The sequence below is a fragment of the Eucyclogobius newberryi genome, unplaced genomic scaffold, assembly GCF_026437365.1.
Source record: "Eucyclogobius newberryi isolate DKJ021-1_F unplaced genomic scaffold, fEucNew1.0.hap1 SCAF_5, whole genome shotgun sequence".
Classification (NCBI taxonomy): domain Eukaryota; kingdom Metazoa; phylum Chordata; class Actinopteri; order Gobiiformes; family Gobiidae; genus Eucyclogobius; species Eucyclogobius newberryi.
In genome coordinates this window covers 20,171,010-20,193,010 of record NW_027316167.1, presented here as the reverse complement: position 1 = coordinate 20,193,010, position 22,001 = coordinate 20,171,010, and the positions used below count along the sequence as shown (strand labels likewise).

Below are 22,001 nucleotides of genomic sequence, written 5' to 3'. Positions count from 1 at the left end.
TTTTAAGTCTTGGGCTGTAACAAATGATGTAACTAAAAGCAGAAAGTAATTACAGGGTTTATGAAGACCTAGCTAATACAACCATTAGAGGTGTAGGGAAATAACTAAATACTTGTACTGAAAATTCATTTTTAGTGTACAATTTTGAGTAACTATTGCAATAAAAACAAATCTTGTGAACATTTGTGATTTTTACTTCATTAAGTAAGGATAAATTCATAATAGGTGTGCACTTTAACTTCTGTTTTTTTCATTTACAACCTATGAGTATTCCAAGTATTCAGAATACAGTACTCTGGTTGGACCATGTTACAGTATATGTTACAAAATACATGTTAATGTTGCTATTCTGAAACTAAATACATTTCCAAAGTATTTATTCTCCCCAACCCTGACCATGAGTACAAGCAGAGTACATCATGTAACACTGGGCCCATATCTGAGGTGATTGAGTGGAAAGCCCCAAAACAGCCCATTGAAAAGTCTTTTAACAACAACAACAACAACAAAACAACAAAACATAAAATCACGGGTCTGGGCGATCATGGATTTGGGGCAGCCTGTTCCCACGTAGCTACATTTTAACTACAGTCATCCCGTCGGTGTGCCTCCCGGTCCCTCCCGGTCCCTCCCCCTAACGCACGGCGCAGCGCCGCTCGCCCCACCGCCAGCCCCGGCCCTCCTCCAAGCGCCGCCTGAGCCGCCGTTTGATTGGATTACAGACAGCTAGCCTTTGCCCTCTAACCCCGCGGATGTTGGCTCGCTGCTTCCTGCTCCTTTCGCTTCCCTGACCGACTGTCGAAGACCGCCGAAGCCGCACGGGAGAGGCGCCTTGCGGGGACAGCACCGACAGCCCGAGCCGCCGTAGCGCAGCGCCCAGACTTCCCGGAGCCCACAGGAAGAAGCCGCCGAGCAGACGCACGAGCGCGGGGACGCCAACCGGGGCAAGCATGCGGAGGAAATCGAGGATATTGTTATGTTTTGCGGTGCTCTGGGTGCTGGGAATAGCCTACTACTTCTACTCCGGGACAGCGTTGAGTCGGAAGGTAGGTTTTGCGCTGCTTTTGCCCCGCTGTCGTCGGTGGGATGGGATTTTTTTTTTGTTTCCCCCCCTCCGGACAAAGCGAGCGTGTATATACCACGTTTTATCCCCGTCTACCACCGGCTGCTCAGCCCTGGCATCACCGGGGACAGGAGCGCGATAAAGGCCCCGCTAGGACCAGTGGACGGGCATTGATTTGAGTGGAGATGGAGAGTGGACGGGGGAAGCGCTGGGGGGTTTGTCCCGGGCGGCGCGCACTGAGCTCCCGCTGTGCCGCGGCTGATTGCCTGGAGAACGTGAAGCATCTCCGCCACACCGGGGCCGCTGCTTAACCGCTGTGGAGGGTGGGGGGGAGAAAAAAGGCAGCGTGCCCCGTTAATGTGACAGTGGTTGCAGCCCCACGGAGCCTGGTATGTGGCGGCCCCGGTGTGTCTGAGGAGCACGTCAGCACAAGAAAACGAGAGAAAGGAAGTCATGTCGTAGACCCGGTTTGTCATGAGGCTCCAGCACGAGGTTACTACACACTGAGCGGCTTGTGTCGAGTTAAACTGACCATCACAGCACGAGACGGTGCAAGTTCACGCCTGTTTGTTGAGCTGATCATATTTGGCTCTTTATAGTAGGCTGCCCTGTTGATTGTTGTTGGCTTTTCTTCTACAGTGGGCACACAATCAGCCTCAGATATCACTAGGCTACAGAAATGATCTATTCAATACAATGTTTATTCATGAATTCACATCACGACAAAACTGACAAAGATCCAACATAATGCAGGATGTGACGACAATATAGACCATGGCCATAGACCTGTTTCTTATCAGGTTTAGAAGAGGGATGACAATATCACAGTTAAGAGAAAAATGAGAGTATCTAGTATTTTGTCTACTATTAAAAATGACCTCAACAAGAGACAGAAACGTCTAGTTTAATCCAAACAAACGTTTCTGTCCCTTACATTTTGTGCAACACTTAATTTACCTCATTTACAGGAACATTTTAGCACATTCCTGATGCGTTGTGAAAATCCTGTCTGACTGTTGTTATTGAGCTATCAAAAATATCGTTTTATTTTAAGTGGTATCTCCCACCTATACTGAAATCTGTGAAATAATTAATTTGTTGCAAACCTGTAGCCTCTATTCTTTATATCAATGCACATGCGGTATCTAAAATGTATGAAGGCCAAGGTCCCGGCTGTGTCTCCATGAAGTCTTGTTGTGGCTTACAGTATGTGTGCAGAATTCCTACTACGATGTTCTCTCCTCTGAATTTGGGAACAGTGTTGGTGTATTCACCTGCTACTAAGATCTATGTTAGTGTTCCAGTGTTTGCTTTGCTTGAGTCAACCCCAGCTGTCCCATAACTCCTCCATCACTCCTCCATCACTCCTCCATTAGGCTGATAGCATTATCCGTGTGTTTGTGGTTGTCATGAGAGGTCAGAGGATATGTACTGATGGCCGCTTTCGCTAGCTAAATTTGTCTTCATCATGACAGCAAAATACTGAACTCGGTAAACTCAAACTCAAAATGCTAACATTAAATTTATAGTCTATTAAAAAGACAACAGAATAAAGTATGTTTCTGCACTTTGGACAGTAAAAAGTGATGATGGATTGCGGGTTGCATGGTGGCAGAGCAGTTAGAGTTCTTGCCTCCCAATAAGGAGATCATGGGTTCAATTACCCCCTCTCTGGCTTCCTCTCACTGTTCAAAGACATGCATGTGTTAAGTAAAATTGGCAACTGTAAAATTTTAAAAGTGAATTAATGTGAGAATCAATGCTTGTCTGTGTGTGTCTGTTAACTCTGCGACGAGTTGGCCCCTGTCCAGGGAGTACCCCGCCTAAGGGATAGGCTCCAGCCACCCCTAACAGGAACAACTTTGTCTATTACTGGGTAGTCATAGATTCCCAAGTTTGTTTGTTTATGCGTTTTTCCTTTAGTTGGTTCCTTTGTTAGTTGTTGCTTGACTGGGTGCTCAATATTTATTTATCCTCGAGCACTTGATATTTTTTTTGAGTGTTGCGAATAGATTTTTAATTTATCTTTTCAAATTGGCAGACAGTCAACATGAACATTCTGGAGTATTAACATTTGAGATTAGATTTAATTATGTGCCAATCTAATTTAAGCATCTCTTGCATTTCAGAACATGTTTGTAGAAGTCTAAACTACAGGGTTATCACAACACATGCTGTTCTGTTGATTACAGTAAACATTCTAATATTTAAGTAATTGCAGTATTTTGGATGGGCTCAACAGGCAGCAAGTAAGAATGCTTATTGCTAAAAATGTCAGCAATTAATTCTGACAGTCGTTTTATTTGAGAGGTGGGTTGACATAAGTGTGACTGTCTGATGCCAGAGCTCAGCCGTTCCTCCTGTTCATCAGAGTGGGAAATGTGAGCGTATTGTGGCCAGAGGTTTTGCTCACATACACGAGGCTCAGTGGGATTTGGATGTGCAGCTCTGCCCTGTCCAGCCTCTTATCTTTAGATTTAGACCTGCACTGTCCATCTGTGCTTGCCATTTGTTCTTTTATCAATGCAGCGTTGAAGCATTCTGACATGCAGATTTGTACTTTTTGCATTATAATATCCATTCTGTGAGTATCTTACTAGAAATGTTGTTGTTGGTGTTTAAACCAGGTTTATAGTATGCAAATCTGTAAAATAATCTTATCTTAAATGTTCTGGTTTACAATCCCTTAACCTTGTAGTCCGGTATGTGAGCAGAATACCGTTTCAACAAATATATTCTATTACTATAATTATGATTGAATGATATCACTGTTACAAACCCAGCTCGGCTAGGTAAAGGGGAATGCAACACAACCAAGATGTTGAGCAGTAATTTAGTGGTTTAATAAAAAGGTAAATTAACAAACACATACATGACTAAGAAAACAAAACAACAAGTTAAGTCCTCTAAAATGCACGAGTCACACAGGCCTACCAAAGCAAAGGCTCATAAACCTAAGCAAAATGACAACTTAAAAGGAGACTCCTAACAAATGAACAAACTAACTATGTGTCTCGAAACACAAAGTCTCTCTGATCAACTAGACCCAACGAATGGCATACAGGTGCACAAAGTCTCCTTAAATAATGTAAGGTGTCGCAGGGGAGGAAACAACATTTTAAATACCGATACTAAAGAAGAACTGCAGGCCAGGGGCTGTAACAATCACACGCTATTGATATTGTACCATAAGAAGATTATTTAAACATTAGGGAACACGTTCTACCAGAAGACAATGACACTCTTCTTTCAAAACCATTGTTGACAGACTGATAACCTGTGGAGAAAAATGTGTTTCACTGTGTTGGCAGTGGATTGTATTCATTGGACTTGGTGTTAAACAAGAACGGCAGCCTATTTTATTTGTTCACTGAAAATGAACCATGCAGTTGTACTTGTAAAGGCAGTTTCAATGATGTGATTACAAACTCTACAAACAAATCAACTAGATAGAAGTTGAAACTAAATAGAAGTAGAAACAATGTTAAAACTGAGCTTGCCCGTACAGTAATGCTGAAAGGAGTTTTATGGGGCAGAAGCCGATTCTGCTCTTGTGGATGATTGACAGATCAGTGCACTGGCCTTATTTAAGGAAATGCTGACGCTGCTTAAGAAGGCCCACTTTGGTGAGAGTCCTTTTTATACAACGTCGTACAACACAAGAACAAAGAGCTAACCACATTTCAACATACACTATGTACGTATGGATGGATATAACTTAACACAAATGCAGGAATGCTAAGGAGATGCAATCATAGGAGGACTTCTCTTAGGTTAAGACTCAGCAGCATGAAGATGGAAAAACTGCATCATATCCAATAAAAAGCCTCCTGAGGCTCCAAAACCGCACTGTTGTTAAAAACAGCCAAGGGCATACCTCTGTTTGCTTCGAGCAAACGCATACATTTAACGGTAAAGTTAATGTGACCCTTTCCTTATCAGCCATGGGTGCACCATCTCCTTTGGGCCATGCTGGTGTTGCTTCAGTGCCAACTGTAAGTGCTTATATTTACATGTGATTTTAGTTTTATAGATGTATACCGTTTTCTCACATCCCCACGTCAAACCGCGTTAATGAGTCAATACATAGGGTTGAAATGGTTCCTTAATTGACCCAGGCTGTTGACTTTTACAAACATTGGTCCTTGAGTTTACTTTCCAAAGTAACAGATACTTGCCCTAAATTATGTCTCAAACCCTCGGCCTGAAAACCACAGATGTAAAGAGAGTAACAGATCACAATCCAGGCCAGCTTCACCCTAATGCTTTTTTCAGGGTCCATACAATTTCTCCCTTAAAAGGTACCTCTGATTTATCTGTGCTTTCATCGCAGTGGGGGGAGCACTTTTGATTGTGTCAGACTCCATCAGGAGCAAGGCTAAGAATAGTTCAAATCACCTCAAGTCTCACTGGGTTTTTTCAAAGAAGTTGTCCCATGACGCTTGTGCTGTGTCATGCAGGAGTCCACACCATGTTAACTCCCTTTGAACAAGTCAAGAAGAGTAAACTGACACTTTTGTGCAGGACACTACTTTCCTCAAGTGTTGAAGAAGTAGTTTGAATATAATACAATGTGCCTCCTGTTGTTTGCTTTTGGCACCGCTGAACTTGTTTCATCTGCTGTTCATTATTAGAGCAGCTGACGTGCTTGAGTGCAAAGGTTATTGCTTCATGTCCCATGTGACTCATTGGCCCTATAACTCTGTCACACTTATTCAAATGTGTCAATACAGAGGGAAGGTTTAGCCCAGGCATGTCCAAACTACAGCCCGGGGGCCAAATGCGGCCCTCAGACTAATTTTTGTTGGCCCTCCGGCTTCCTGCTGTTGGTCCAAACAACAAAAAGTAGTATTTTTAATGTAAAATTTGGAAACATTCAAGCATTGTGATATTATACCAACTTAAAGGTGGAATGGACGATTTTTTTCAGCAAATTTGTTATTAATTATGTTATCAATCATAAAACGCACCTACCGCTCACCTGCAGCCGTGTGCGGTTCGTCCCCACGTTTCCGCGTGCATAAGCGCATGGATCTATCATAATATAGTTCCCTCAGTGTACGGGGCAAAATGAAGACGGAGAAAGACAGTTCTAGCTAACGCAGAAGTGGACAGAAATCTACGGGAGACGAGAGATGTGATGCGCACCGTCGTGCTAATAAACAAACGCACGTGTGTGTTGTATCAGTCCACACGGGGGAGTGCGCATGCGCACTTCCGCCTGCGTTCTCAAATCGCCGAAAAATCGTCCATTGCGCCTTTAATATTAATGTTCCAAGTTTTATTAAAGGTGTGGAGGCGCCTCAAAACAATATCAAATCAAAACTTCACTTTGATAAGTAACAATTCAACATTGTCAGGTTGTTTGTGGCCCTCTGCTTCGTATAAGTTTCAAAATGCGGCCTTCTGTGAAAAAAGTTTGGACAAAAGTTTAGCCCCATGGGAGCTGTCATCCTTAATCTAATTTCCCGATTTGCTTCTTTTGTATAATTGAATTCTAAAAAAAAGTAATTAACATTTGTATTTTTGAATAAGTGAGCTTATTTCAGTCTTTCTGTCGATTCTCCTGGGCACGTTTTAAAATGTGAACTTTGAACAACAACCTATTCTAAATCGTAAATTGCAACTCTAATAGCTAGAAAAACCCCAAGTAGATCTTTTTTTCAAACTGCGCTGCCCTAGTTCTTCTACTTCATTCATGGCCGTCTCCACGCTTCCTTTAAAACCTGGCGTTGGGAACATGACTGTTTCCAGCTGGGACAGTGCTGTGATCCGGTGTCTTTATGACTGAAGAACGGCCTGCCTCCCTTGTGTACCCCACGCCCTGCAACATGCACATCAAAGGCCCATAGAAACCAGATGTACCAGATGTGAGAGGACGAGTGTTACTTAGCGTACACATTGCACCTCTAATGGCAAGAGGCCCTCCCCTGAAATGTTACAGTAGTGCTCATTCCTGTTTTGTTTCTCATTTCTCAAGAGGAAGGAAGGCTAATTAAAAGTAATTTGATGTGAACTGATGTAAAGCATCCAACCATTTCATTAATTTTAACTTGCGTTGTTTACAAAATAGTATTCCATTGAGACACTAGTATGATGGATTATAAACAAAAGCAGCTTGCCCATGATGTTCCAAATAAAAGTTGCATCTGTCAGTTTACCAACAGCTGCCCCAGACAATGCCCTCATGCAAGAAACTTAGATTAAAGCTAGATGTAAAGTTGCAATACTAAAATTTCACACTAAATTTCGATACCAAGGTAAAGGATTTCGATACATCAATGATAATGAAAACACTTTTTAATATACAATATAATGTTATATTCTTATTATTACTTTTTTGGGCTGGCTATGGCCTAGTCTCACGCAGGGCTGGGCAATTAATCAAAACATTAATAGGAAGGTCAGCAGAATATTGAGTGTAAAACGCTTCAATTTATAAAAAATGTTAAATAATATATAATGTTTATAAAAACTTACAATACACCTCCCCGTATCGATAAACGTTTTGCCAAGTCCATCACGATATATATCACAATATCAATACACTTGGTACTTTCTGTCAAATTACCATGTGATTATATAACTATAAATTAAACCTTTTTTTTTTTTTACCCATGTGTGATTTTAATACTGTATTGATCAAAAACAAACAAACTTGGCCTCTAGATTTTAGAATTTGTATCGATACTTTTGAGAGATCTAGAAGTTGGTATTGTATCAATGATATTGGGACTGTTGTTTTTTTATGGGATATATTGTTCAAAATGTGGCAAAAATGGCTGACACAAATATAAATTGAGCAAACCTACATTGTAATCTTTCTTTACAGTTCTTTCACATTTGTGTCGGATACGTCCATCGTAGCTGGATCCTGACGGTGAACCACCACAGCTTAAATTATTCATTTGTTTCTCAGCATTAGGATCAGCCTCCATAGTCATAAATTTAACCATTAGGAACAGAAAGGTGAGAAAGTGATATTATTTATGGAGCAGGAGCTTCATAGTTGTTGTGTGAAGTCAATATTGAAGTGCTTTAAGCTCGGCCAGAAGAGCTTTCTACATGAACAGCATTTAGGAAATGACCACATCTTGGCTCTGGCTCGCCCTAACACACACATCCATACATTCAGAAACAAACCTTCCCCTGCACTCCAATGGAAACGCTTTCTCCTTATAAGAAGAAAATATTTATACAGCATTTACAGTTCCACCCTTTTGGCCTATATCAGCACCAGAGCTTTTATGATGATGCGATTTAGGGTCTTACTGCAAGCTGCCTTTATATTTGCCTTTAAATCACCAGGAGCCACTATTTCCACAAATTACCGTCATTTTGTGTAATTATCAAACTAATGAAAGCATTGCACTGATTGTCTTAGTGAAAATACTGGTGCATTTTGGTTGTGTTAATCATAGTGTGGCTCTGAGAAGGCTGAGATCAAAGACTCCAGGAGGGAGCAGGGGAGAAGAGGGAGCTTTGTCCAATGACAGACTTGGATCAGGCATGTTAACATCCACCACTCAGACATTTCCCTCTGCTGACTTGCTCCCATGATTCAGCGTTTGGATCCAGAGTTGCATAGCCTCCACCTCATGCATGTTTACAACAGTGGAGGTTTAGCAACATTTTACAGTGGAAAGTTGAGGGGCTGTTATTTCTCAGGCACTCGCAGGCTTTTCAAATGTCTTTCATCATGTTTGAATCTAGTCAACCCAGTTTTTCTTTTCCCCCATGTTTTAATTTGACATCTGAGCTGCTTGGTGAAAGCTTTTGTCTGTCTCCAACTTGACCCGAGTACAGAAAATCATTTTCAAGTTTAGTTTATGGCAAGTAAAGAACGTTCAAGAAACTTGACTATAAAAAGATTTGTACTGCAAACTATTAAGAAACTAAAGCTTAAAGATAGATGGACTTTATTAATTCTTAAAAAAGGGGAAATTCACATGTCCATGTAGCTCATGTATATATTTCATCACTCAATAAAAACAAATTGAATTTTTTTTAAAAAAAACTTTAAAAACAAAGTGCGTGTACATAAAGGGCCACTAAAGTAAAGTAAATAGTCAAATTAACTTCTCAATATGTTTCCATAAAGCAGACTGGATTTTTTTTTTTGCATGCATCCACTGTATTTAATCAATTAATTGAATAATGTGCAGTTGCTTTACAATTGTATGCACTATCCATTCAGCGCTATGGGTCTAGTCAAAACGTATTTATATCGTATTATGGGCCTGGCTGTGAATTTGTGTGCATGTATAGCCTGCAGATGGGGCTTTGGGATGAGGCCGAGTCACACACAATTGCTCCATTGAGGCTTCAAACCCCTGAGTCTCTCTCACTCTCACCCTGGCGTTACTTGTCTCGGTTTGCTCTGTGCATGCTGTAATGTCCACTTTTGTTGTTTTGAAACGTCTACCTTTTCATGTAGCTGCAGTTTCTACATTAGAGGTGGGCAATTTATTGAATTATTGATCATGTTGTGAATGTGGTTTTGAGTATCGGGTCTTATTGTTTAGGCGCTGTACAAAGAAAACTGTCAAAATGCTGCGAAAAAGTACGGTTTGAAACTAAAAATGGACATTGCAAGCTTATGTTGTATGCTACTAAGTGTCTAAAATTACCCTCAACCCAAACAGAATTATCACTTTAGAGTCCTTCCAGATTTTTCTAACTTAAAAGACACATTTTCTTACATATCTACTGAATTGTCTTTTGAATAATTAAAACAATAAGAATAAATCAAGAGACATAGCAAGCAACAATTCTCCAGTTCACAACGTACTTTACTGATGGCTTGAGTTTGTATACACTTCAAGCGGTTTAGTTTGAATATGCAATGATTGAACAATGCAAACTATTTGAAATAATCCTCATTTGATTTGGCACATTGGGGCCTTAAGAATAGTCCAGGTCAAGTTACATAATGGCTTTAACTGTGATGGCTTTAGTCGTGTGTCATTCCATGTTTCTGTGCATGACTCAATAACGCAGTTGGAAAATGGAACAAGCCAGTGAATGTTTGGTCCCATTTGAGTGGATAACGAGCCCCATTTTGAGGTTGGATTGAGACTTCCTGTTAGTCGCATTTGATCTGATCAAATTTTTTGTTAACCGACTTTTTGACATTTCACATAATTATCCATGAAACATCACATGCTCGGATAAACCATTTCAGAAATGAATTAAATGCTCAGTAAAAATGAAAACGCACATTTATTGACTTGTGACTGGCTTGTCCATCACCGTTAATAATCAGAATACAATGATAAGTGTGTTCACTTAATCAACCTTGAATAATTAATGTCATAGTAATATAATACGTATTTGGACTAGACTGACCGCATCGTGGGATTGTCAAAAATATCAGTAACTAAATGCTAATCTATCAATAATAAAGTATAATAAGTAGGTTTGAGCAAAATTGACAAGAAACCTATTAGTTTTAAATTACATTATATTGTGCACGGCGTTATTTTTTTGAAAGATGGAGATTGTTAATAAGAAGCATAGAGGAAAAAGGATGGGTTACTGTGGTATTGAGTATTGATCTTTTGCCAAGATTGACATGACAACACATCTGCATTGTCATAATAACTGACCAATAGTGTGTAGCTCGAAATGTTAACACAGCTTGTCCCTCTTTTGGTTGGGTACAGACATTCAGGCCCTTGTCTCTCGTCCCACTTATGTTTATATTTTGAGTTTACTGACTTTCTCGGTTGTTCTATGTTTGCAATCTCTCTCTTTGTGTCACAATTGATTTAAAACAAAAAATCTCATGCTGTCACGCTGTATTATGTGTACTGTACTATGAGCTTTAATTCCCGCTTCCGTTCCTCCATGTCCCACCACATTCAACTACCTGTCCCTCTTTTTCTCCAATTTGAGGTGGTCACCCTTGAAATACAATGCATTACAGTAAGGAAAAGTTGAGGGATACATTCTATGGTTACAGAATCATCATGCTACTAGCTACTTTGCATTAAGCTTTTCTAACCCTAATTTGACTCGATGTTGTGTGTAAGGTTCAGGTAAGATATTGCTGTGGGTCGAGCTGCACGTTTCCACATCTCCAAAAGGCTAGAAGTTGAACTCACACATCTTCTTATTCTTCTTGTATCCTGCACAAATGCCTGTGTATGTAGCGGCGCAGTTTCCTAAGCCATTTTCACAAACAAGCTTCATTCATTGCTTTGGGTTGAACTGGTGCCAGGGAGACTGACTGTGTGCATGTCCTGAGAAGGCACAGATGTGATTACCGTAAGACTTAAATGGAGAGAAAAAAAAAGTGTGACTTCTTGTTGATTCTTTGTTCTGGAGGATAAGCTGTGGCAGACTGAGACGACCGCACAACCACAGGGCGAGTGAGTCAAGGATATTGACGCTGCACAGTTTAAGATGTCCCCTTTGTGGTTTTCCTTTTAATGTTGATGAATGAGGAGTTTCCACCAAATGATTCAAAAGTACCAAACGTTTTCAGCAAATTTATAACATGCAGGTCCACTTCGTTTTTTAGTTTGTTGTTTATTTTTCCCTATTAAATTGTTGCAGTATGTTTGTGCAGTCCTAACCATGTGTATGCTTCACTTTGTTCAATGTTTGAGGAATATTTGACTTTGCATTGAGTGTTTTATTTGGTGTGAAGCTGATTAATGTATGTAAATTAGTTTGTTTTGTTACAAATAAATTCTAACGTCATAGAGAACACATATCCCCTTATGCACCAACTCCTGCATTGTGTTTACCCATACCAAGTAGCACGTTGTGACAAAACCCAGCAGCTGAGCACTGTCTGATGAAAAATTTTAAATGTTACACAATTAAACACAATCACAAACCAAAAAATACTCTTATGTCACTATTATATGTTTTGGGAGGAGAGCTGTTTGGCTATATGAGGGAGGTTTTATATCTATTTACCCCTTGTGTACATGCCTAAAAATGTATCATTAACCGAGTTGTGTAACAGTCAGATTTTCTTTTTGATGATTTGAATATACCTCAGGTTTTTTTATTCATTTGTTTTGTTTTTTCATTAGCTTACCGGCATATTCCTGAATTGAGTTAGAAATAATTTGTTCTATTTCACAAATAAAAATTGAAAAGACAATTCTGTCCATCAAACATGACACTTATTGAACGATGTGCAAAATTGTCTCATCATGTAGCTTTTATTGGTATGTCATTGTACACAATTACTCTAGTCTTTATTGAACACCATTCAGCTGTAAACCATCTGTACAGTAATGATAAGAACACATTTATTTGACCATGTGATGCAAAACTAAAGAGTGTGTTAAAGTGTTTTCCAGAGCCATGTCTGTTTTTGAGGTGGAGCATGTATGTATCCTGCTTTCACTGAGAACAGCAGCACAGTCTGTGATACAAACATTGGATGGCCCAGTTTGATATTTTCTAGAGCTTGTCGCAGCCAGTCAAGTATGAACATTTAGTCTTTTCTGTGCTAATCCCCTACGGGCATGTGTGTCCTATTACTCTCCAGGCGGTTCAAAGGTCAGGTTCATCCAGAGTACAGTAAACCTTAAACTAGAGTAGATTCTGTGTCAGGCAGGACAAGCCGCGGGCCTTTCATTTGAAATATGTTTTTGGAGGATCCCTAAAAACGTTTGAATCCAATTGAATTATGTACGGCTGTTTACCCCTTACTACTTTCTCTCCATCAGTGATCGCATCATCAAAAGGCTCTGAATGTGAAGTCGACACGGCCTCGAGGTTGGAAGTAAACTCACAATTACTGTATAGAGATTGTTCATTTATAGTTTTAAAACTGACAGGCTGTGAAACGAGCTCCCGATGAGCTCCGGCTAGAAAATTCTGCATCTTTTAAATCCCCTTTTATAGGAAAGTGTTTTTCAGGATTTTTTGTTGTTTTATTGTCCTTATCCATGTGTTTAGAGTGATAAGCATACCATTGCCAGAGTTGACAAATATTTTATTGGAATGATAAAGGTTTCCATGGTCCACATCAGGGAGAAGCCTGGAGTGAGTGAGCTGGAGTTTTGGACAGTTTAATCTGTTTTTTCACTTATGAAGAGGCTGTTTACTGAAACATCTGTTTAAACAAGGTTGGGGTTATTTTGCGCGAGATCCTGAAGTAAACCTTTGCCAGTGCCACAGTCTGTCCCCTTTTAGTCAATTACGATAATCAATTCACAGGACAAGTCTTTAGTTGACCAAGAATTTCGTTGAAGATATCATTGAGCACACAGGAACAGGGATTTGAAAAACATATATGTATAAAAATCTAAAAATGCATAAAATCCAACCATAAATATATGAATAACGACATTTTAACCAAAACGCCAGAAGACAAAATATGCATCTTTCTTCCTGATATTCTTTGTTCACTTAATGCACAAAATTATGTTGCTTGCAGAATTAGCTTATCTCCCCAATTGGAAATCGTATGCCTGGTTCCCTTCAGGGTCTTTGGTGATATATGACTGCGGTAAATTATGACTTTCTGCCCCTAATCCCCGATTTGAGCTCAGACCACTCCAGCGCATTTCATCAGAAACTTTAATCGCTAGAGGTAAAGGACAACATCGTGATCTACTACCAAAATGTCAAATGACGTTATTCATGGTGCATAGTGGGTTTCTGCATGTGTGTGAGATGTGTGTAACTCAGATAAGAAGCAAGAAGTTAATCTATCATCAGTTGTGATCAGATTAGGGTGGATTATACTGTGACTGTTGGATGCCAGACTAGGACTCAGCGTGCATGTAAGTGAGCGGCAGGACTAATGCTGTCAATCTGTCCTGGCTGCATAAACCCATATGGGTCAGAACCTGTCGACACGCACACACACACACGCTTGGCCTCATCTGTGTGGAGCTTAGAGGCCATCCCATTATCAGAGAGCAGGTGTAAGGGCTCAAGAGAGGCAGCTAACATCTTTGTCAGCTCGAGAGTTTAACTACCAGTACTGCTGCATAAACCGTTTTTCATATTAAATTAAAGGAAAGCGCAGCTGAGACACTGGGTTAATTTACATGGCCAGAAAATAAATCTGATTACTAGAATAATCGGATAACCCAATAATGTGTGTGTGTATTTAAATGCCAAGGAGAAATATGTGGAAGACGGAAATTCAGGTTTATTATGTGAGCGAAAAGGAGTTGTCCTATGTAAAACCAGAGATACAGGTTGATGTTTTGGACATGTTTTGAGAGTTGGCTAAACGAGGCTATGGTTGGAGTCAAAATATAATTTGACATTGAACCTTATCTACAGTGCGTCGCAGTGGAGACGTGCATACATGCTATCAGAGTCCAAGATACAGTCGATACTATTTTGACAACAATTATATTTTTATAAAAGGGTAAAGTGCTGAACAATATAAATTTAAAAACAGTGCAGCATATGTCTCTATACATATTTAAAACATCACGATATGGTGATAGTATTGTCAGATATTGCACAGAACAGCAAGGTTTTAGAAAACTATGTCCCAAAGTTTATGAAGAGGATGCAGATGTAGCTGGGTGATTTTCTGTGCAAGGTTCCCAAATGGAGGAATCATGTTTGGTGCTCCTGAAATGCTGTGGATTTGCTCATTATTTACCTGTGGTTTAAAAAAGCTTGAACCTTTTACTTTTGATCCGAGCCAATTTGTTCCACTCCTATAAAATCTAAAAATCCAGCGTGACGGACTCATGTTTTATGTATTAGGATATTTCTGGAGATGCTCTAGTATTCAGTTCAAGTGAGGTGCCTACTTTTGACCTGTCGGATGTCATTTTGTCACATATACCGCTGTCACGCTGCATTGTAGCGCAGCACCAAACACACATTCAAATTGCTCTTTGGACTTCCCACATCACAGTGTGCGTACAAATACACAGACTGTAAAACCAGTCATATCTGATCTAAAAATAATAAACCAGGGGCAAATATAGGACTTTGGTTGACTCAGCCCGTCTCATTCTGAGCTCAATCAGATGTAGAGTATTTTTGCCTTACTGTGTCTGTCATGTCCATCTGGCGGACAAAGCAAATGGCTGCCAGAAAAACACTGCAAGAAGTACAAAAAGAAGAGAAAGTTTGTGGAAGAAGTTGGATAGGAGGACAACAGATGGAAGGTTGATTATTGAGGGGAAAAAAAGTAAAATTCTTCAAGATAGAAAATTATTTTTAGAAGAGATTAGACAACCGCCTCAATTTAAAATGATAAAGGCATTATTGTGAGTGAATACTTTACTGTAATTTACATCATGACTTAAAGGGCCCATATCATGCAAAATCGACTTTTCAGAGCTTTTAACCGTATTATAGTGCTATTGGTACCTTGTATATGTGCTGTGTAAGTGGGGTTTAAAAAAAAATGTATTCCTGCAGTCTTTAGCTAGAGAACGGTCTATATCCTTCCCTTCGGATGAGCAGACGGACGGGGCCAACTCACCAGGATGATTCAGCCCCATCCTCCACGAAGTACTCTGTACCTGTAACATGGTACAATAGCTTAATATGGGCTCTTTAACATTAGATAAATCCATGATTCACTTTTATAAAGTCAGTATATACAATATATTAACATTGCTCTATTCTAATATGTTACTACTAGCTTTAGAAACTTTCTGAATGATAAAGGCAACATACAGCTTGGTAAAAATAGCATTTTGCCTTTAGGTTTACTCTATGCTGTGCAGGTTGACTTAAACCCACTTCTTGTTCAGTAAGTAATGTTGAAAAACATTTATTTAGTCGCTGTTTTTAAAGTAACTAACTGAATTGAAAAGACTCACTGTGCCCCACAGCCATGGTCAGAATCAGAGAAGTAGAAAAAGCTTCAGTTGTAGTCATCTGGACTCAGTTAGAAAAAAATAGACGTTTCGACTCTCATCCAAGAGTCATTGTCAAAGTTGACAATGACTCTTGGATGAGAGTCGAAACGTCTATTTTTTTCTAACTGAGTCCAGATGACTACAACTGAAGCTTTTTCTACTATGGAACACGCCTGGACGAATGAGGGATTACACCAAGCCCCCGGAAGCCAAGATGGCCGCCATTGAAACCTATGGAGCTGCTCATTGGCGCATGGTTCCAAAAAAGTTTTTTAGTTCCGCATTACTTCCTGAACAGTGGTATATCTCCTCCCACTTTTGTGACGTCATCGCCGTGAGGCTTTGGCGTCGGGAGCGCGCACGTCACAGCAGCGTGAAAGACTGAGAAGTCAACACGGACTTTTGGATTAATTCGGCTTGAAATATTCTGTTTACGTAACGTATAATGATGAATTGTTATATCCATCTATAAATATACATGTATCATGTTGTAAAGCTCTGATATTTAAGAGAATTATAAAGAAGTGTTAAGATAAAAAGTCTGGTTTAATGACAATGAATTACATTTAGAGGTGGAATAACGTCCTCATCATTTTCTGTAGTTTTTGGTTTGGGTATTTATTTTGTTATTAACTTTTCAGTTATTTATTTACATAATATAATTTGGCCAATATGCATTTTTTTTTAATCAGATGAGAAGAAATATAAAATATAATCATCGATTCTGTTACATAATTGAGTTAAGCAGTATTTAATTATATTCAGTTTCCTTTTGTGTCGTTTTTTTATCATGTCAATCTTTAATAAATACAAAACACATTTGTTTATTAATGTATTTAATACAAATAATGAACATGAATGAACTTGTTCAATAAATGCAAATCTGATTATAACTACAAATGATAAATTGATTTTAGCCAGTTTTAGTTGAGTTTTAAAGCTCCAATGAGTTTTAAAGCTACAATGTGGGAGTCCCTTATTAAGGGGTTTTGGAGTCTGTGTAATGTTCATTATTATTATCATCATTAATATAAATCAGAAAAGGTTTATTCCATTGTCAAAGAACAGAATTCACAAACAGTGGAACTTGCTTTGGTGATTCAGTGCAACATAAAAATATTAACAATGATAAAACAACCTGTATAAGTCAAATAGAACAAACTGAATAAAATAAGATATTCCTTTATTGTCCACACATGAGGAAATTTTGTTGTTGCAACACAGTAGATCCAGAGGAAAAGGACAGATAACTTATAGGAAGTTTAAAAAACACTCTTAATAGATCGATCTTAATAGAAGAACTCTTATAAACAAAAACTCCTATAGACAGAACCTCTCATACCTTAATAAAGAATGGAGGGGGAAATAAAGATAAAATAAAAACAGCGTAAGACAAAATAATACTAATAATAATGGTAAAATAAACACTCTTTTTACATCAGTTATATGCACATGAATGTGACATTATTGCGTTAAATACTGAATATCTCAGTATTTAACAAGACTTTGTTTCCATGGCTACGCAGTCTTCTGTACCTCAGTAACTGCACCGTTCAGCTCCATCGTATGACTGAGACAAACAGAACATGTCACAGCTTTAGATTATACAAGTCATATAACATACACTTCATATGTTTAGATTATACAAGTCATATAACATACACTTCACATGTTTGTCCTGAAGCTGCTTCACAGACACATGTGACACATCAGTGGCTCTTTTGAAGAACAATTATCATTTAGTTTTTTTGGTCATAACAAAACAGACATTTTATAAATTCAAAATACTGATTCTACACTGTTTACTTTTAGTCGAGGCAGAAGTTATTATTAAAATACCTTTTGCTTTGGAGTCGTCAGGAGTTTACTTGAGATGACTCTGTGTCTGCAGTGACCTGTAGTGACCTGCAGTGACCTGTAGTGACCTGTAGAGCTCTGGACAGCACAGACAGACTAAACTCACTGGTCAGCACTCTGAAGATGAGAAAGATACTCATTAGAACATTGATATATTCTGCACATTTAACAGAGAAAAGCTGGAATATGTTATTGACAGATTTACATTTTGCTCTGTAACACAAAAGTTCCTCTTTTCACATTATTTTTTAAAGCTAGAACCAAAAGTCATTTATTTATGCATAAGTTTAAACCTTAGAAGTTAGAACATAACTCGCATGTTTGCTAAATCTCTACATATTCCACGGAAGTAAATCCATGACATTCCTATAGAAAACAAGCGTGTGCTTTATTTAAACACAGCACACTTCATTATTAAATATGTAATAAAACCTCAAATGTCGTCTCAACCCCTGTAAGTACAGGACTGTCACTTTTAAACACCTTTACATTTACCTTTACATTTATATATGTAAGATATGACCCATTTCAGCAGGTTATATTTGAATTATTGGTAGTTTTTTATAGCACATAATACAAACATCACTTTATTTCCCTTCTTTCTCTAGTTTTCCTTGATCTGTGCATAACCTCTTGTCTAATAGAACATTTAGTAAGAGAAATAATTAGTTATTTATTTGCAGAAGCACGAGCCATCGTGACGTGTTATTGCATCTTTGTGTAGCTAAACTTTAGCTTACGTTAGCTCGTGTTAGCTTGTGTTAGCTCGTGTTAACTTGTGTTAACTTGTGTTAACTGTGTAATCGTTGTTTTATACTTCATATGGAACGATGTGTGAAACGTGAGGAATGACATACAAACACAACTTACGTGTCTCGTGGTCTCGTCTGGTCACTTTCTTCTGCTTGTGTTTAGTTTCCGTCACATGTTCTCCCGAGGCTCGTTCATGAGGGTCACGTGCGCGCTCGGTGCGCGTACACCGTTCACCGGGAGGTTAAATTGTATTTTTTAAGTATTTTAGAAACAGTTGAAGAGTGAAATTCCTTCTATTTTATTTTTAGACTAAAAACAATTTAGCATGTTTGGTAATTTTAGAGGCCGAACTCCTGAAATGGTCCGACCAAAAGGCTGCATTCTGCGAAGTGGCACTACTCAATTTGGAGCCAGAGGCAGAGGGGGCGTACCCTATCCAGATATTATAATACATCCATGGATTACACCGACAGAATCAGAGAAGGTTTATTGCCATTGTCAATGAACAGAATTCACAGACATAGGAACTTGCTTTGGTGATTCGGTGCGACATAAAACAATGTACAATGTTAGAAAAAACAATATAAAATCAAAAATAATTTAAGTCTGCTTTAGGATAAACTAAAAATAGGCGATAAGATAAAAAATAAAAATGGGCTTACTATGTACACAAAATGTACAGTTGAATTTACATATGTAGTGCAGAAAGTGAACAGTGCAGTGAGTGAGTTAAAGTGACAGTGTTAGGAAGTGTTCATGAGTCCAACGACAGAGAGAAAAACTGGCGAGAGGTTCTGGTCCAGATGGACCGTAGCCTCCTGCCTGAGGGGAGTGGCTCAAATAGTCCGGTCAAATGCTGCATAGACAACAGGTCCATCAGCAGCTGTATTAAGTGCATAAATCTGTTCTATGATGTCCACTTATTTCCTCTCTTCGCCGTGGGAATAATCTGACGTGTCACCAGTTTCTCTGATGAAGCAGAGAAACTGATCAATACAGCGTTTAAGAGGCTGGAGGTGAACCGGGGCCACAGACGATATAATGGAGTCACAGAATGATTTTCTGAAGTTAAGGGCTCACACTCATGAGTGTCACTAATGGGTGTACTTCTGCAGAGCATGATGCTGGATTTTAATGGCCCCAGAAGAGGTCTTAGTTTTGTTTGTATTCCGAAGAAGTGTGCTGATAACATGGCTGCTAGTACTAACAGTGCTTAAGTTGACAGTGAGAGAAGAACAAAGAGATGCATTTAAGGGCTTCAAAATATAATTCAACTGAATAAAAGTTCCTCTGAATCAATTAAGTGATTTTATTTGGTCTTTAATATTTCAAAGAAATAAGAGCTGTGTGAAGCAAATCTGATTAAGTGAATCTGTTTTGCATGATTCGAGATAACAAAGTACTCATATTTCTATCTTTTGTGCTTTCAGGATGAATGGAGCTCCAGTGACTCACTCGGTAAAAACAAATTGCACAGTTCAGACGACAAGACACATGTGCTCGAAACTCTACCTCCAGGTATGGCCTTTCACCTCAATATGAACACAATAAAAAACGAAACTCGATACATTCTTTGTCTAACTTATAAGTTTGTTTTCGGGTTGTTGCAGAAAAAAGCGTCACAAAGAACAACAAGAATGAATGTCTTTCAAAAACTGGCAACTAATAGGACAATTTTTCAAATCTCACATTAAATGCATGTTAGAGAGGAAAAAAACCATGCAAATATTATGTTGGCGAGGTGTTAAAAATTGTCCGTCTTTGTGAGCCATAACTTTTTAATTCCCGACTGGAATTATAGAGGCTGCTCTTCCTTCATGAGTCTGTGACCTGTGAAAGCCGAACACTATCTGATTCGCCGCAGCAATAGAAATCCAAATGTTGAAGAAGGGTATTTCACTGGAGGCTGACTTTCCATCTCTTTACCCCATGTCCTCTTTTATCATCATACCCAGAGCTTGGAGCAAAATGTTGAAAGGTATAGAAGCGAGAGAATCACCAAAAGCAATACAAAGGAGAGAAGAATGAAAGATTAAAAAGATTAGAAATGTTGAAATCAGTGAAAGTAAATGAGAGTGGGTTGTCAGGAGAATATTAGTGAAAAACAAATGAAAACAAATGCTATGAGCTGTTATAATCCAAAACTTGGTACGCGTGTGGTCTGAGCTTGAATATGCTAGTGAAATGACAAATATCACTGTAAAAGTTTAGCTGTTAATGGCCTTCGTAAGTGTGTTAAAGCAGGAGGACATGAGACCCCCAGAGCCACAAGCAGCAGTTTGAGGCTCAGCTCTTAGTAACAGGCAGCTCATTGGGGTCGGCTAATTAGCATGCCAGACACATTGGCTTTCTGTCAGCGAGACGCGTGCACTGAGGCTAGCTCTCTCCAAGTCATCAGGCTCAGTTTCTCTCATATATCCGTCTCTCCTGGCTGTCACATACACAGAAAGTGTAATCGCACAATACCATATGCTTAACACAGCTCATTAACATGGCAGCAGCAAACAGCTAATTAGTTTATTATTATGCAAGTGTCTGTGTAGTCAAAGATAAACTGCCAAATTCAACATGACAACTTTTTCCATTAGCATTGTGAAGCTGGGACTGACGGATAGACACTGCAGCGAAAGAAGATTTCTATAGATTTATATTAATTATCAAAATGCAGACGGCAGAGAAAAATAAATATTCTATTTCTGTTACGTGACCTCCACAATGTGGATAATAAATCTCATGTCATATTGCCTTGTTGGCACTGTCGAGCAGCAGCTTGAAGCGTGAGGTTTCTTTCAGTTGTGAAGAGCACTTGCATCAGTCAAGCTGCTGCTGCTGCTTCTGCTGCATACATTTATACTCAAACTTATGTATAATCCCATTCATGTACAAAACGTCTTTTCTGTCGCTTTCAAAGTAACTTTTTTGTGAACCATTTTGCAAGCGTTTTTTTAAATTTTATTTTAATTGACAAAAGTAAGCCAATCTCAAATTAAATGTATGAATTAATTAATTAATCTTCTCCATTTGTGTACAGATTCCAATGCAAGTAATAATAGCAATATATAATAAACATATTTTTAATTATTTTTATTACTTTTTTAACACTAGGCAGTGGTCATATCAAATTGAAAACAAAACAATTGCTGGGTTGACGTCACAGCATTCTGTAGGTCAATAATGTAAATGTATACTGGTAGTGTAAGTGTCATAGAAAATGTTTTACAGTTGAAATGCAGATTCTTGTTGAAGTATAGAGTTTTAGGGTTTAATCACCAATACAAATAATCAGGTTAAAAATGTGTCAATTTATCTTTTATTTCAAGTCAAAGTACAATCACTAGGAAATATTCCATCTGCCAATAATATTTGATAGAGATGGATATTGTTAAAATGCAGATTTGTGTTGTAATGCAACGAGTTCTTGAGTCTAGTCACTAATATTCTAAAGTCCAATGCAATCAATAGAGAAAATTGGCTCTTGCTTCCATCTTAAGTTATGACACAATCAAATCCTA

At 38.7% G+C, this 22,001-nt stretch overlaps 1 protein-coding gene and 1 long non-coding RNA gene across 2 annotated transcripts in view; one reads left to right on the top strand and one right to left on the bottom strand.

Annotated features, from left to right (window-relative positions):
• Positions 1–669: 669 nt before the first annotated feature.
• Positions 670–22,001, top strand: part of galnt2 (UDP-N-acetyl-alpha-D-galactosamine:polypeptide N-acetylgalactosaminyltransferase 2) — a 34,261-nt gene continuing 12,929 nt past the window's right edge. The window contains exons 1-2 of the mRNA XM_072464890.1: positions 670–1,046; positions 19,920–20,007. Coding sequence (XP_072320991.1) covers positions 951–1,046; positions 19,920–20,007 — 184 coding nt within the window. The 5' untranslated portion in view covers positions 670–950. The remainder of the gene's footprint in view (positions 1,047–19,919; positions 20,008–22,001) is intronic.
• On the bottom strand, positions 16,802–18,681 carry LOC140380913 (uncharacterized). Its single transcript, XR_011931229.1, has 4 exons — positions 18,607–18,681; positions 17,719–17,853; positions 17,542–17,597; positions 16,802–17,449 (listed from the first exon to the last, which is right to left on the bottom strand). It is a non-coding gene; the product is annotated as an uncharacterized lncRNA (long non-coding RNA).